The 17,765-nt window shown below is 33.3% G+C and overlaps 1 protein-coding gene across 1 annotated transcript in view; it reads left to right on the forward strand.

Moving 5' to 3' along the window:
- The window catches only part of IPO7 (importin 7), a 49,248-nt gene that overhangs the window by 23,921 nt on the left and 7,562 nt on the right, over positions 1-17,765 (forward strand). Inside the window, exons 7-19 of the mRNA XM_081154629.1 lie at positions 1,791-1,885; positions 1,997-2,081; positions 4,473-4,607; positions 5,208-5,307; positions 6,803-6,879; positions 7,039-7,155; positions 9,734-9,823; positions 10,239-10,404; positions 10,597-10,757; positions 14,446-14,574; positions 16,133-16,199; positions 16,281-16,406; positions 16,860-16,957. Coding sequence (XP_081010755.1) covers positions 1,791-1,885; positions 1,997-2,081; positions 4,473-4,607; positions 5,208-5,307; positions 6,803-6,879; positions 7,039-7,155; positions 9,734-9,823; positions 10,239-10,404; positions 10,597-10,757; positions 14,446-14,574; positions 16,133-16,199; positions 16,281-16,406; positions 16,860-16,957 — 1,446 coding nt within the window. The remainder of the gene's footprint in view (positions 1-1,790; positions 1,886-1,996; positions 2,082-4,472; positions 4,608-5,207; positions 5,308-6,802; positions 6,880-7,038; positions 7,156-9,733; positions 9,824-10,238; positions 10,405-10,596; positions 10,758-14,445; positions 14,575-16,132; positions 16,200-16,280; positions 16,407-16,859; positions 16,958-17,765) is intronic.

The raw sequence follows: 17,765 nt of genomic DNA on the forward strand, positions 1-17,765 counted from the left end.
CAAAAAATATATTTATTTTTTGGTATGCTGCAGAATTTTAGTAATTAGTTTATGTGTGCCATGAAGTGAAGAAGGTTGAAAATCACTGGTCTAGTTTTCTAGAGAGGTAGGGGAATTTACAGTCCTGAACACCTAGTAGGTTTTTAGTGCTTTTACTAACATACCTTATTTAATCCTCGAAATAAAAAACTGCAACATTGGAAAACTAACATCCTGCTGATTTATTTTAAACAGACAGGGAAGAGTTATGTAACTTATCCAACGTAATTTTATTAGTGGTATAAGTAAAACTAACCTCCTGTTTTGTAGTGTATTGCTTAAATTTTTATTTAAAAAACAAAACTACAGAAGAAATAAATAGAACATTTTTCTCACTCCATAGGAAACTAGTTTTATGTGTATTTTTCTGTGCACACTTAATACATCTATGTAAAATATAACTAAAAGTTTTTATATATATTCTGTACCTTTGAGTATAATTTATAATATAAACATGCACCTATTACAAGAAAATAGTTCAGTGAGTTATGACAGTCACATTGCACCCATGTACACATCACCTAGAATGTTTATTCCTGGCTTGTTCTGGTCATCCCTACCATCACCATTCTTATTTCTAGCACCATAGATTAGTTTTGTCTGTTCTAGAACTTAATATAAAAGTAACTTTTTGTATGTGCTTTTTAAAAAAATATATCCAGATATATTATGTTTTGTTGTGGTAGTTTGTTCCTTTTTATTGCTAAATAGTATTTCATTAGATGGATACACTACCGTTTATATGCAAGTTGGATGTACTGGTTGATGGACATCTCCATGGTTTCAGAATTTTAGTATTAGATAAAGCTGCTATGAATGTTCTTACACAAGTCTTTGTGGTCACATATACTCATTTTTCTTGAGTAAGTACTGAAGAATGGAATTGGGTCATAGCGTAGGTGTATGTTTAATTTTATACCTTCCAGAATGACTTCCCAAGTAGTACCATTGTTCTCACTGGCAATGTATGGGAGTTTTAATTGCCATAACTTAAAAATATGTCACAGATGACTTAGGTAAATATCATGATCCAGTCTGTCTTTTATGGATATTCCATAATTAAACATCCTCTTACTAATGAAAAAGTCTTGCGATTTTTCACTATTACAAATAGTTTTGCATATGAATATTCTCGTGTGTGTGTGTGTGTGTGTGTGTTTATACTAAGATTTATGAAACTAAGATTTCTGAAATGAATTTCTTGTACCCTTTTGATTCAGACTATACAGGTTTTGATTAAGCTACTTGCCATGGCCTTGAATTAATTTGGGCCTTGACTAAAATGTTCAGGTTTAAGATTTTAAAAAAAAATTTATTATTTTTTTCCAAATTGTGAGAGAAAGTTCATCTAGAAAGTTACAGAGGTGTAGTAGAAATGAGCCAGCTGGACTGTGTAGGCTCAGGAAACAAGTTACAGAAGCAAAAGGAAGGGCCCTTGGGCTTAAGAGAGGGAAAGGCAAAGGTAACGGGCTTGGAGCGGGGAAGAGGAGGAAAGGAAAGGCACAGGCGTTCTCCCAAGAGGAGAGCGCCTAACAGAATTTTAAAAAGCATATCCTTCATAAAAGGTAGTTGAAGCAGTGGAAGTGCCCCTTATATTTAAATAAGGGTTAGTACTTTTTCAAATCCAGCTTTTTATTATGGAAGGCCAACATTAAAGGAACATTCATGTTTTTGAGAATCTGTTCTCACCTCATACTGTTTGTCTTAGATTATATCATCTCTTACTATCATTAAATAAATGTCTCTTTAAGGAAACACTTCAAGTTGAAGAAGATGATAGACCTGAATTACCATGGTGGAAATGTAAGAAGTGGGCTTTACATATTTTAGCAAGGCTTTTTGAAAGGTAAGCTCCCAGATATATGATGATTTAAGTTTATTTTTTCAGGCTTTTAGTTTTATAAGTGTTGATATAAAGTAGTATAAAGAAACAATGGGCATTTTAATTTTCTTTTAGATATGGAAGTCCTGGCAATGTTTCCAAGGAGTATAATGAATTTGCTGAAGTATTTCTGAAGGCATTTGCTGTTGGTGTCCAGCAAGTAAGTCTAAGATAATTTTTCTAAGTAGAAACATGGCATTATTAGGTTAACTTCTGTCTTGCTTGTTTTATTAGAAATTAAAATAAAATAACGAAGCCCTGGCTGTTGTAGCTCAGTTGATTGGAGCATTGTCCCATGCACCTAAGTGTCACAGGTTCGATCCCCCGGTCAGGGCATGTATGGGACACAACTGATTAATGTTTCTCTCTCACATCGATTTTTCTCTTTCTCCCCCTCTCCCTTCCTCTCTAAAATCAATGAAAAACAAACAAACACACACATCTTCGGGTGAGGATTAAAAAAAAGAGTTAAAGCCTGGCCGGCATGGCTCAGCAGTTGAGCATCAATCTATGAGCCAGGAGATCATGGTTCAATTCCCAGTCAGGGCACATGCCCGGGTTGCGGGCTTGATCCCTGTTGGGGCACGTGTATGAGGCAGCCAGTCAATGACTCTCTCTCACCGATGTTTCTATCTCTCTCCCTCTCCCTTCTTACTGAAGTCAATAAAGACTTTTTTTTTTTAATAAAAGACTTAAAAATAATAACTGATTACATGTTAATATAGAATACATTTTTGTTAAAAATAACTACTTTCCAAAAATTATCTTTAATGTCAGGTATAATAAAAATCATCTGTTTACTCATCTACATCTATATTCAGTCTTTTAATTTGTTTCAGTGGACATAAAGATGTAAGTTGGGAAGTAAGTTGAGAAAGGAATAAAGTATTTTAACAGAAATAAGAAGTTGGTAAAGGAAAGAATGTTTTAATAGACTTTTACATAGTTGTGGAAATTCTTTAATATCACACCAAAATTTGAAAGTATAGTGTGGGTTTTTTTGTTAGTTTGTTTTTAGTTTTTTAAATTGTTGACACTATTACAGATGTTCCAACAGTGTAGTTTCTTAAAGGTTAATTGCAGTGTAGAGTTTAAAACTAACTGAACATTTTATATTCCATTATAGTAACACCCATTGGTCTATGTAGCACTTTGGATACATACATGATTTTGTAACATCCTGCACTGGCCATTTAGAGAATGTTAACTCATTGAGTTAATGCAGATTTTTCTAATGCTAATACATTTCATTTTGCAATTTAAAAATCACATTTCTGCCCTGGCCAGTGTTCTCAGTGGTTAGAGCGTTGGCCCACACACCAAAGGATCTCGGGTTCGGTTCCCAATCGAAATGTCTCTCTCACATCAGTGTTTCTTCCCACCTCCCTCCCTCTCTCCCACTCTCTCTAAAAGCTCAATGGGGAAAAAATCCTTGGGTGGGGATTAACAATAAATCAATAAATTAAATTGATAAAATAAAAATTACATTTGTTAAATATCACCACCAGTCTCATCAGAAATATTTTAAAATAATTTTTCCTTGAAAGCTCAGATTTTAACACAAGTAACATATTGTTGGTTATTTTGCTTGAAGTGACAAGCTGATTTTGTTCATTTTTTGAGGCAAAAATTATGCCATACACAGACAGGGTCTAAATATTTCTTGTTCATTAAGGACTTTTTTTTTAAGGGCATTCTTAAGGAAAGCTTGTTCTGTAATTTTGTGGCTGTAAAGAATATGATGACTGCTAATATACTTCAGTGCCACTCCCTTGATTCATGTTAAGTACAGAAAGTTTTACCACCATTGCTTTTGTACCATCAGTGCAAATGTCAACACAGTAAAAAGGGCGTATAATGACTTAGCATTGTTATGAAAATAGTGTTAACCTTACAGAACCTTTGAGAGGTCTGTAACCCAGATTTTGACAATCGCTGTTCTGAAATATGAAGTAAAATGAAAACTTGCCAGGCATTCAGTAGGTAGGTGAGTGGTTCAGTAAGGTTTTCCTAGAAGGTGATTTTAGCAATGTAGGGATGTTTCCGAGTATTGTGGTATGTTCAGTAAATAGCATGTGATTTTCCCTTCTTTTTATATTTAATCAGAAACTAGTCTTTGACATATTATTACTTCAATTTGTTTATTTAGGTGCCTTGGGAATAAATGTGGTTCTCCAATATATAATTTAAAAAATTGCTTTCTTCGCCCTGTCTAGTTTGGCCTAGTGGTTAGAGCATCAGCCGGTGGACTGAAGGGTCCTGGGTTCTATTTCCACAAGGAGCACATATCTCCATTGCAGGCTGGATCCCTGGTCTGTGTCTGGCGTGTGCAGGAGGCAACCAATCTATGTTTTTCTTTCGTATTGATGTTTCTCTCTTTCCCTTCCTCTTTAAAAAAAAATCAATTAAAAAAATAACTTTCTTCTTAAAAGTATATGCTTATGATTTTATGGTGATGACCTGGATATTGAGGTGTCAGATGTTTTTGCAGGCTTGTAAGTGGTTAATTTTCTATTTAAATTTTGTTTTTTTCCAAAAATTTTTTCCAAAGGTTTTATTGAAGGTGTTATATCAGTACAAGGAGAAGCAATATATGGCTCCTCGAGTTTTACAACAGACATTAAATTATATTAATCAAGGAGTTTCTCATTCACTCACCTGGAAGAACCTGAAGCCTCATATACAAGTAATAATTTTCTATCAGAAATGTTTTCTAGAAAATATGGAAATAACATTAGTTACCGTAAAGATTTAAAATGCATTTTTTTGTTGTCTTGTGTTGCTTACTGTAGTCCCAGTTATTGTTTTGAGAGTAGACTAGAAAAACAAGATAAAACACCTTGCATAAACTTATAAAAAGTATTTTGTGAATATTCAGATTATCTTTTCATCTAAAACTCTTCTTACTGTTGGATTAGGATTAGTTAATATTTTAGTAATGTAATTTGGAATAAGCAAAGGACTATTTTACCAGATTGATTTGGGGGAAATTGGCTTTATATTATTTTTATGAGTAATTTTTTGCTTTACCTAGAACTGTAGGGCTTGATGAACTAAAATTTCATGTTGTATTTTCTCAAAATACTTAATTGCTGCCTATGTACATAGAGAGAAGAATATGTACATTGATAGTTGATCTGACAGTGAAAAACGTTTGATCTTAAGTTTTTAAAAATACATATTATAGATTATAGGGTTAATTTTGTTTTACCACTTATCAGAAATTTTAAGGTTTAAATTTCAATACCCACTTAAGGTTGTTACTTTCTTAACTTTTAAATTGCAGGGCATTATCCAAGATGTTATTTTTCCATTGATGTGCTATACAGATGCTGATGAAGAACTTTGGCAAGAAGACCCTTACGAATATATACGCATGAAGTTTGGTGAGGAATTTTTACATTTTTAGAAATAAAATGTCAGTTAAGGTTGTATATAGTAAACCTTAAAGGGGTATCAGGGCCTCTTACCTTTGGTACTCAAAAATCTTGTTTCAGTGTAATTTATTCATTGTTTAGACCAGTAATTTTCAGCCTTTTTCATCTCATGGCACACATAATTACTAAAATTCTGCAGCACACCAAAAAATATATTTTTTGCCTGTCTGACCGAAAAAACAGGTATAATTTTGATTTCATTCACACCAGACTGCTATTGTTGTGTTGGCTGTTGTAATTTTTAAAAAATATGTTTTTATTCATTTTTAGAGAGACAGGAAGGGAGAGGGATAGAGATAGAAACATTGATTGGCTGCCTCCTGCATACCCCCTACTGGGGATCAAGCCCAAATCCCGGGCATGTTCCCTCACAGGAAATCAAACTGGTGACCTCTTGGTTCATGGGTCGTCGATCAACCACTGAGTCACACCAGCTGGGCTGTTGTCATTTTAAATATTTTTGCGGCAAACCAGTTACAAATCACTGCTTTAGACTTTTGGGGAGGGGAGCTATTCATTAATTATGGCATTTGATAATTTTTAGCAGACGTAGGTTTAGTAGTGTTACTAAGTAGTTAGATGTGCTTCTGACACATGCCAAAACTATTAGAAATTCAAGATTATACCTTAACATTTAGTGTCTAAACTATACTTTTGGATCCCATGTCAGTTATCATATATGTGGGTATTGAGAAGATGCATTCCAGAACCTGGAGTCACTTGGAACTGAAGAATTGTAATTTAGCCCGGCTGACGTGGCTCAGCAGTTGACCACTGACCTATATGATCCAGGAGATCATGGTTTGATTTCCCGACAGGGCACATGCCCAAGATTTGGGCTTGATCCCCAGCGGGGACGTGTGTGAGGCAGCTGATCAGTGACTCTCATCATTGATGTACCTATCTATCTATCTCCCTTGATCTCTCTGAAATCAATAAAGACATATTTTTTTAAAAAACCCCCAAAAAACAAAGAATTATAATTTGACTAATGTTGAATATTGGTCCTTCTTCCTAGCAAAATCTTACGTATTTTGTTATTTTTTTTATTATTGGCTTAAAATAACATATTAATTATCTCAGTTTCTGAGAGTCAGGGATCTGTGCATGGCTTAGCAGAATTCTCTGCTTCAAGATCTCTCATAAAGTTGCAATCAAAGAATCTTACGTACTTTTAGTAGTTTGCACTTTTGTGACACTATTGTGAATTAGTAGTGTTCTGCGTGAAAGAAAATAATCATTAGGAGAAATTGATGGATTATTAACATTTAACTTGTACAAAAAAGACATGGAATCAGGCTTTTGCAAAATTATATGGGTAATTGCGTTCATTTTTATATTCACCTTGTGTGAAAATTTAGCAAAATTTTAATATCATTTATAAATTATGTGGCAGTGTTTGTTGAAGAAATTACTGTTTTCTATATTTAAATTTATTCTCTAGATGTGTTTGAAGATTTCATTTCTCCTACCACTGCTGCCCAGACACTTTTGTTTACAGCCTGTAGTAAGAGGAAAGAGGTAGGTTATTTAATGTGTGCAATATTTTTGCTTTAATATTTAAAATTCTTTCAGATACATTGCTTTTAATGTTAGCCATTTGTAAATCATTTTGTCATTAATGTTTTTTAAGGATATTGGTTTATCCAATAAAGTATTACTTTTCTCTTTTTAATCTAGGTACTGCAAAAGACTATGGGATTTTGCTACCAAATTCTTACAGAACCAAATGCTGATCCTCGAAAAAAAGATGGAGCCCTGCATATGATTGGCTCTTTAGCTGAAATACTTCTGAAGGTATTTAAGTGTGTGTGCACACAGTTTAGTAACAGCTTTATTGAGATACAGTTTACATACCATAAAATTGGCCTACTTAAAGTGTACCATTCAGTGGTTTTTTTCTTATATTCACAGAGTTTATCACTCCAAAAAGAAACCTTATTAGTACTTACTCTTCTTTTCTCTGAGTCCTCGCAGCCCTAGGATATGCCTAATCTATTTTATTTTTTCTCTATGGATTTGCCTACTCTGGACAATCATATAAATGGAGTGATACAACATTTGGTTCTTTATGAGTGGCTTTTTTTACTTAGCATAATATATTCAAAGTTTATCACATTTTGACATGTCACAGTATTTCTATTCCTTTTTATTGCCAAATAATATTCCAGGAATTACATTGATATACCACATTTTATGTTTATCATTTGATGGACCTTTGCATCATTTCCAGTTTTTGACTATATGAACAATGAAGCTATAATCACTTGTGTACACATTTTTGTGTGGATGTATGTTTTTGCTTCTTTTTTGGTAATACATACCTAGAAATCAAATTGCAGGTTATATTTTGAGAAACTGCCAAAGTGTTTTTCCGTAGTGGCTGGCTGTATCATTTTGTATTTTCACCAGCAGTATATGAAGGTTCCAGTTTCTAAGTCCTCATCAATACTTATTATCTGTCCTTTTTGTTACAGCCATCCTAGTTGGTGTCAGATGGTTTCTCATTATGCTTTTAATTTATATTGCCCTGTGACTAATGAATGATAGAGAATCTTTTTATATGCTTATTGGCCATTGTATATCTTTTGAGAAAAGTCTATTCAAATCCTTTGTCTACTTTTAATTGGGTTATTGTCTTTGTTGTTGAATTGTAGAGTTCTCTATGTATTCTAAATACTAAAACCTTTTTCATATATATGATTTGCAAGTATTTTCTGCCATTCTGTGGGTTATCTTTTCACTTTCTTGATGGTGTCCTTTGAAGTATAAGTTTTGATGCGATTTTGAAATGATGTCCAGTTTATCTATATTTGCTTTTGTTGCATGGTTTTCATCTGTGTCTGATAGCAGTGTCTGTCTGTGTTTTGCATTCAGATCTTGCTGAAAGTACTTTTTTTAGTGTGAGTTTTCTTTTCATGTTACAAGAGAATTATAAAATAGTGGGGTGGTTTTTCCTCAAAAAATTGATCTTTAAGGAAATTTATGTACATGAATGGATTCGCAGCCTAGGAACATCATGCTTTTGTGACACATTTTCTAGGAAAGAATGAATGATTGAATTAGATTTATCTTTAGAATCCTCAACTTAATTGTATACATTGTGTCTAACTTCTTCATAAATAAGATCTGAGATTTATTTTCACTTAAAAGTAAATGAGATTTCTTCAGATTGTAAGTAAATACTTAGTCACAATACACCCAACTCCCAGTAGCCTTGCTCCATGTGATGCTCTATTGAATTTGTCACCGTTAATTTGTGGTTATATTTTCTATATCTTTCAGCTTTATTTTACCTGACTAGCCATCCTTCTCTTAGTTCATAAAGTATAAATTAAAGACAGTAATTATTTGTATAGAAGGCTGGATTCTCTTGGCACATTCAAATATTTTGCTTTTATTTTTAAATAATTTTAGATTTACAGAAAAATTGCAAAGATAGTTCTCATTACTCTTCACCTAACTTCCCCTAATGTTAACATTTTAGATAGCTATGCCATAGTTCTCAAAACCAGGAAATTAATATGATAGTATAAACTAATCTACAGACCCATTTCACATTTTATAAGATTTTCCACTAATGTCCTTTCTGGTCCATGATTCATTCCAGGATCCCACATTGCGTTTAGTTCTCATGTCTCATTAGTCTGCTTAAGTTTTTTAGTATTTATCAGTTTTTAATGTTAATTTAATATGCAGTTGGAGCCCGGCCAGGCGTGGCTCAGTGGTTGAGCATCAACCTAGGATCCAGGAGATCGGGGTTCGATTCCCAGTCGGGGGCATGCAGGAGGCGGCCAATCAATGACTCTCTCATCATTGATGTTTCTGTCTCTCTCTCTCCCTCTCCCTCTCCTTTCCTCTCTCTGAAATCAATAAAGATATATTTAAAAAAGAAAAAAAATATATATATATATGTGCAATTGGATGAACTCTTCTTAAAAACATGTTACTGTTTGGAAAATACAAGTATCTTTTTAGATACTCAAACTATTACCTTAAAAGCAGGATATCTCAATCTATTTTATGTTCATTTAGAACCTTTCCAGGGTTTTTTTTCAGTATAATAACTTTATAAGAAAAAGTTTTATGAAGTAAGGAATAAATTAACCATACTCCATTACTCAAACATCATTGCTGCTAAGATTTGGTGCAGTTGCTTTCTAAACAAATGATATAAAAAGTTAGAGTATTTTGTGTTTTATAATGGTAAAGTTTTTGAGAATAAGAAAATTGGATGTGGATCCTGTAGTTCAAAGAACCAGAATAAATGTATGTTTTAACATCAATATCACCTTTAACACTGGTGTATCGATTCGGCATTTGAGATGATTATATTTGGAACTCTTTCAAAAATAATTTTTGTTTATATTTACAGAAAAAGATATACAAAGATCAGATGGAATACATGTTGCAGAATCATGTATTCCCTCTCTTCAGCAGTGAACTAGGCTACATGAGAGCAAGAGTAAGTTTTAATGCTGTACTAATTTATATATTTACATCTTGTAATGAATGACTGCTTATATGAACTTTTAAATGGAAACTTTATAATGTTCACTTTAAAAGCCATATTTTATTTTAGACTTCTGTTTTATGTAAATCTTTAAATGGCTGATGTAATGTGTGCATAGTTTTTATCTGTGTCTGATAGCAGTGTCTGTCTGTGTTTTGCATTCAGATCTTGCTATCCACACAAACATCATACAGCCAAAGAGTAAGTTGGGATCATAGTACTGGTCTAGTGTTGTCTCATTGGACAGAATTTACCACTGGCCAGCCTCCAAATTCCCACACAGAACTTTGGGAATAGAGATACTGTATAGCTTTTGGAAATTTAATGTAAGATGTCTATAATAACTTACTGCATGTTTTTTTAAAAGGCTTGCTGGGTCCTTCACTATTTTTGTGAAGTGAAGTTCAAAAGTGACCAGAACCTGCAAACAGCCTTAGAGCTGACACGGAGATGTCTAATTGATGATAGGGAAATGCCTGTGAAAGTGGAAGCTGCTATTGCACTTCAAGTGTTGATCAGCAATCAAGAAAAAGGTAAAGGGGTTATATCTCAAAAAACAGTGCAATGTTTTTCCTCATAACCGTACAAGGCATAATCCTAGATACATGACATACTCTTCCTTTTTATGTGAAAGTATCTCTTTTTTTACTTTGGTGTATGTTGTATCAGGTTTTAAGGAGTTTTAGCTGTTTTGGCCTTAATTTTGTTTTGTTTTCCTCTTACAGCTAAAGAATATATCACACCATTCATCAGACCTGTAATGCAGGCTCTTCTTCACATTATAAGAGAAACAGAAAATGATGATCTTACCAATGTAATTCAGAAAATGATCTGCGAGTATAGTGAAGAAGTTACTCCTATTGCAGTAGAAATGACACAACATTTGGTATGTTATTTCAACCAGTCATTTATGCATTACTTATAGAAAGTATTTTCATAGAGCTTACTGTATTATCAGACACTACTGTAAGCCCTTGATATATATATATATATTTAACTTGTTTAATTCTCACACAATCCTTGTGAGGAATATTCCTATTTTGAAAGAAAATGTGAAGTATAAAAAGGTTAAGTATTTTGCCCATAGCTAGAATGGGAGGGGCTAGGATTCACATCCGAGCCGTATGCCTTTACAAAATACACATTCTTTTTCCCCCCCTTCTTTTTAAAGTATATCTTTATTGATTTCAGAGAGAGGAAGGGAGAGGGAGAGAAACAGAAACATCAATGATGAGATGTTTGATCGGCCTCCTACTGCACGCCCCTCACTGGGGATCTAGCCTGCAGCCCAGGCATGTGCCCTGACCGGGAATCGAACTATGATCTCCTGGATCATATGTCGATGCTCAACTGCTGAGCCATGCCAGCCAGATGCAGCGCACATTCTTAACTGCTACTTCACATTGCATTATGATTGCTTGATTCCTGAAATATTTTGAACCAACTTCAAGATGAAGGAGGCATTAGATGTAAATGTTTTTATATTTCTGCTAAGTATTGAGGTTTCAAGAATCTAACTCATGATATTTGCTGTGGATTTAAGTTAAAGCAAAGAGTTTTGTGAATCCACACATTTCTGATTTAAAAAAAAAACTCAGCAAAGCGGAAATAGAGGGAACACACCTCAACATAATAAACGCCATAAATGACAAACCCACAGCCAACATCATACTCAGTGGATAAAAATGAAAAGCATTTCCCAAAGATCAGTAACAAAACAAGGATGTCGGCTTTCACCACTCTTATTCAAAATAGTACTGGAAGTCCTAGCCATAGCAGTCAGACAAGATGAAGAAATAAAAGGCATCCAATTGGAAAGGAAGAAGTAAAACTGTCATTATTTGCAGATGACATGATACTGTATATTGAGAACCCTAAAGATTTCACCAAAAAACAACTAGAACTGATAAATGAATTCAGTAAAGTTAGCAGGATACAAAGTAAATGTTGAGAAATTGGTTTCATTTTTATACACCAATAATGAACTTTTAGAAAGGGAAACTAAGAAAATAATCCCATGTACAATTGCATTTTAAAAAATACCTAGGAATAAATGAAATGAAATAAACAGAAGCATATGCTGTTTTCATGGATAGGAAGAATTAACATCATTAAAATGTCCATACTAAAAGCAATCTATAAGATTCAACACAATTCCTATCAAGATACCAATGGCATATTTCACAGAATTAGAACAAATATTCCAAAAATTTACATGGAACCACAAAGGACCCCAAAAAGTAACATCAATCTTGAAAGAACAAAATTGGAGAAACCATGCTACCTGATATCAAACTATACTACAAGGCCATATTAATCAAAACAGCATGGTACTGGCATAAAAACAGAATATAAATCAATGGACCAGAATAGAGAGCCCAGAAATCCATGTTTTTATGGTCAATTAATATTTGACAAAGGAGGCAAGAACATGCAAATGGGGTAAAGATAAATCTATTCAGTAAATGTTGTTGGGAAAATTGGACAGATAAAGTACAGAAAAAGGAAACTAGACCACCACCTTATACCATGCACAAGAATAAACTTAAAATGAACTAAAGGCTTAAGTGTAAGATTCGAAACCATAAAACTCCTACAAGAAAACATAGGTGTAAAATTTCTGACATTTCTCTTAGCGATATCTTTTCTGATATATCTCCTTGGGCAAGGGAAACAAAAGAAAAAATAAACAAATGGGACTACATCAAACTATAAGGTTTGCACAGCAAAGGAAACCAACAAAATGAAAAGACAGCCCACTGAATGGCAGAACATGTTTGTCAGTGATACATCTGATAAGGGGTTAACATACAAAATTTATAAAGAATTCATACAACTCAACAGCAAAAAAACAATTAAAAAATTGGCTAAGGACCTGAATGGACACTTCTCCAATGAGGACATACAGGTGGCCAATAGACATGAAAAGATGCTCAGCGTCACTAATCATCCGAGAAATGCAAATTAAAACCACAGTGAGATAACCTCACACCTGTCAGAATGGCTGTCATCCATCATCAACAAACAATTGTTGGCAAGGATGGGGAGAAAAGGGAACCCTTGTGCACTGTGGTGGGAATGCAGATTGGTGCAACCACTGTGGAAAGCAGTATGGAGTTACCTCAAAAAAAATTAAAAATGGAACTGCCTTATGACCCAACAATTCTAATTTTGGGAATTTATCCCAAGAAACCCAAAACACTAATTTGAAAGGATATATGCACCCCCCCCTCCCCCATATTCATTACAGTGTTTTTTTACATTAGTTAAGATTTGGAAGCAGTGCAGGTACCCATCAGTAGATGAGCGGATAAAAAGCTGTGGGACATTTACACAGTGGAGTACTACTCAGCCATAAAGAAAGAAGGAAATGTTACCTTTTGCAACACCTGGAGAACATTATGCCAAGTGAAACAAACCAGTCAGAGAAAGATAAATATTCCATGATTTCACTTATATGTGGAATCTAATGAACAAAATAAATAGAAACAGACTCATAGATACAGGAAACAAACTGACAGCTGTCAGAGGACAGAGAGCTGGAGGTCTGGGTGAAAAAAGTGAAGGGATTAAGCAAAAAAAACATAGACACAGTGGAGATTACAAGAGGGAAAAGGGTAGTAGAGAAGATAGAAGAGGGGAAAAGGGTGATAAATTGTGACATAAAGAGACTTGACATTAAATGGTGAACACAATACAATATACAGATGATGTATTATAGAATTGTACACCTGAAACCGATACAATTTTATTAACCAATATCACCCCAATAAATTCAATTAAAAATTTTATTTTAAAATAGAATTTTGTAGAAGTATATATATATATATATATTTTTTTTTTTTTTTTTTTTTTAAGATTTTTTTTTTTTTATTTTATTTAGACAGGGAAGGAGAGAGAGAGAGAGAAACATTGATGTGAGAGTGAAACATCGATTGGCTGCCTCCTGTACACAACCTGGGTATGTGCCCTGACTGGGAATCGAACCAGTAACCTTTCAGTTCATGGAATGATACCCAACCAACTGAGCCACACTGGCCAGGTCTGGAAAAGTGTATTCTTCACAGCTGATACTACAATGGATGAGGGCATTTGAATAAATGTAGTATCGTTCATTATGTATGTATATTGCATTTATAATATATTTGATTATTAGTTATGACACAGAAGTTTGTTTCAGAACAGTTGAATATTACAGTAACAAAACCTTGATGATTAATATACTTGATATCTGTATTGGGGCATTATCAGATATTAGCCCATAATATTAATAAAAATATTCATAATATTAAAACAGTTTCTGCCCCTTGCCTCATTTAATTTTCACAGTTTCTCTATGAAGTTCCCAAATGAGAGTCAGGAAACAGAGGTCCGGTAACTTGTTTAAGGTCCCCTTGTAATTTACAGAGGAGTACCATTTGATTATAGTGCCTAAACTCTTATTATTAATCAGTTTGGAGACATTGATTGCTTGTGTTGTCCCAGTGAGAACATTTTGAAAAGTAAAAGTTTTAGACCAAAATGCATTTATACTGCTTTAATGGCAAACCTAAATTATATTCTTTTGAATCTAGGCAATGACATTTAATCAAGTAATCCAGACTGGGCCCGATGAAGAAGGAAGTGATGACAAAGCAGTAACTGCTATGGGGATCTTGAATACGATTGACACACTTCTTAGTGTAGTTGAAGACCATAAAGAGGTAAGGAAATGATCTACTGTTGTAAAGGTTTTAGATTATTTCATGCCATTCCTTATCAACTATTCTGTGCTTTTTGGATGGCTCTAACTTATATAATTTTCGGTAATTTTCTCATGCACCTGGATTCTGCCATCTTTTAAATACTTCCCCTTTGTAAGGATAAGATTGGTCCTGTACTTTATTTTAGGTACTTTATTTTAGGTTTATTTTAGAAGGAACACAAGGTATTTCTATTACCATATCTTTACCTCAAGGCTCAGTATTTCGGCTCCCTCTGGTGATTCCTAGGAAAATATATTCTACCTGGTGTTTCTTTTCAATAAAAAAATTTTAAAACTATGGTAGGATACACATAACATAAAATTACAAACTTAACTATTTTTAAGCATACAGTTCAGTGGTGTTAAGTGCACTCACATTGTTGTGCAACAATTATCTTTCTAGTTTTCTTTTATTGTTATGTTTTAGAAAGGTGTGGATTGTAAATGAATTCTTAAAATGAAATTATTTGAAAATACAGAAGAGAGAAATATACGAGAAAAACTATAACCAATACCCTTTAACCACCACCTAAATGTATTAGATTTTAACATTTTACAGTACATCCTTTAGACTTTATTTCCAGTAAGAAAAACAATTTCAAATAGATGTAATTCAAGCTCTCAGGCTACCACTTCCTCCTAATCTCATTTCACTACTTCCTTCCCTTAGAAGTAATCCTGAATTTGCTATTTACTTATATCTACAAATCATGTTTTCAGATGATCTACAAATTGCTGTTTGCAACAGGAGATTTTAGTAAATTTTTTTTTTCTTGATGATAATTGGAGATAGGCAGTAACCATAAGGAACCCTATAGTTAAGCTACCTTATCAATTAGTAAGTCAGTTATTTACTATATTTGAAGAAAATGTATTAAGCATAATACATATTTGAGATGTATGTTCTGTTTTTATATCTGATTAGTAAATTTTTTCTTGTTTCCCCTTACCCTTTTATAAACGTTCTGATGGATTTCAGGCATTTGGGATCCAATTGAGGACCATACTAACAATGAAAAAGAACTTGTATTTTCTGTCTTGCATGACTTGGGGGCCTGGTTCTCTATATCTAATATAATTATGTAAATGGAGGCAACTTAGGAATTATTGAGAGTGGTGGGAATAATGTTTTCTTTCAAATATTTGTTCTGTAAGTCACTGATAGTGACTTTTCAGTTACATCTGGGCTGAGTTAATATTTACACACAAAAAGATACAAAGTCTGTCTGCAGAACAGTTGTGGCTCCTTTATTTTCATAATTATTTATACTTTTCCAGGATGTTATTCTTTCCTTTGCTTTTTAGGTAACCTACATGTGTTATTCCTTGTGTTTGTCCTTATTATTATGGTTCCCAATATCTTAATATGAGTGAGTCATTTCAGTGCAAAGACTTAAAAAATGATTTCTTAACAATACCAACTTTATTTTAATACAGTAAATTACATTATAAATTGTTTAGTAATTCAATTCAGTGTGCTTTGATTCCTCCATGTGATTTTTTTCATTCTCTTTTAGATAACTCAACAGCTTGAGGGAATCTGCTTACAGGTCATTGGAACTGTTTTACAACAGCACGTCTTAGGTATACCTCTGATTGTGGTAAGAATTTACTGCTGTTTCACATCAGCAAGTATTGTACTAATGATTCCATGTTCTCTTTTAGAATTCTATGAGGAGATCTTCTCTTTAGCACATAGTTTGACATGTCAACAAGTGTCTCCACAGATGTGGCAGCTTCTACCTCTGGTATTTGAGGTTTTTCAACAAGATGGCTTTGATTACTTTACAGGTAAGTTAAATCAGCATAGAAATACTGAAGATTTCCCCCCATTCTGATTTATTTTTAGTATATCAATTGAATACATACTTTTGAATATTCCAAGAGCATGATTGATTGAATAAGTTATCAGTAGCAGTTAATGCTCAAGGAACCATAGCATTGATTTCCATTGTATATTTTTATTTAGTTATTACTTTAGATTTTTTTTTCTTTAACACATATTTTCACCCTCTTGCTCCCAGTCAGTATTCTTTGTATAATCTTTGTGTTTTAACTACTAAATATAAAGCAGTTCACTTTAATATTGGTTCATTTCTACATCTAATTATAAATAAATAATACCTTAATTAAAAGTGAATCTTACAGACAAAAGCTCAGATTTGCTTTCATTTTCTAAGGAGATTTTTCAGAACCAAAGCATTTATATTAGTAAAGGTAATTAACTGTTGCTTTTTAATACAGATATGATGCCTCTGCTTCATAATTATGTGACAGTTGATACCGATACACTTCTGTCTGATACCAAGTATCTTGAAATGATATACAGTATGTGCAAAAAGGTAGGTCCTTTTTAATTAATAGAACATATGTCATGAGGCTGGTGCTGTAAAAGGTATAAAATTGTGAAGCTGTATGATACCACATTATGACAAACAGATTATATGGGTTTAACAGAATAAGGACTTTAATGACTTTGACAAGTATTTGTCTTCTGTCTACCCTCTGACATTTAATTGGAGTTGTTTTTTATTTTCAGAGTGCTTGGAGCTTAACCTTAGCCTAGTTAGGCTTTGCTAGGCTTTGAATCAAAAGAAGGAAAATATCTAGAACTTGAGATATTTTTTAAAGAATCAGGGATTATTATAGATATTTTATAAAGAAAATGCCTGGAGGCTGTGTATTTATGGAGGCAATACAGTAATTATTTATTAAATAGCAAGATTGTAAAATGTGAGGGTTTGTTTTAAAAAGTCAAAAGTACTGTGCCATTTCTTGGAAAAATCATGATACATTTATGATGAGTGCTACTTTTTTAAAAATGCTCTTCTTAAACTAGAGATGGGTAAAATACTTGAATTGAGGTCCTTCAGTAGATATCAAAAGTCACTGTAATTGATAGCATTTGAATTTGTATCAATGCTTATTGAGAGGCAGCGGGCTGTTTAACATCAGGCATTTAAAAAATGATTTTGCTCCATGAAGTTTTTAGATGTGCTTGTCCTCATTGATAACTTTCCTTTCTGAACATATTCACAAAATAATCACCTAGTTACATTATTTGATATTTATTGCCAATACTATTATCATGTTAATACTTTGGGAATAGATATGTATACCTTTATATTCCAAAACACCGTAAACATTTTC

The sequence above is a fragment of the Miniopterus schreibersii genome, assembly GCF_964146895.1.
Source record: "Miniopterus schreibersii genome assembly, chromosome: 12".
Taxonomy (NCBI): Eukaryota; Metazoa; Chordata; class Mammalia; order Chiroptera; family Miniopteridae; genus Miniopterus; species Miniopterus schreibersii.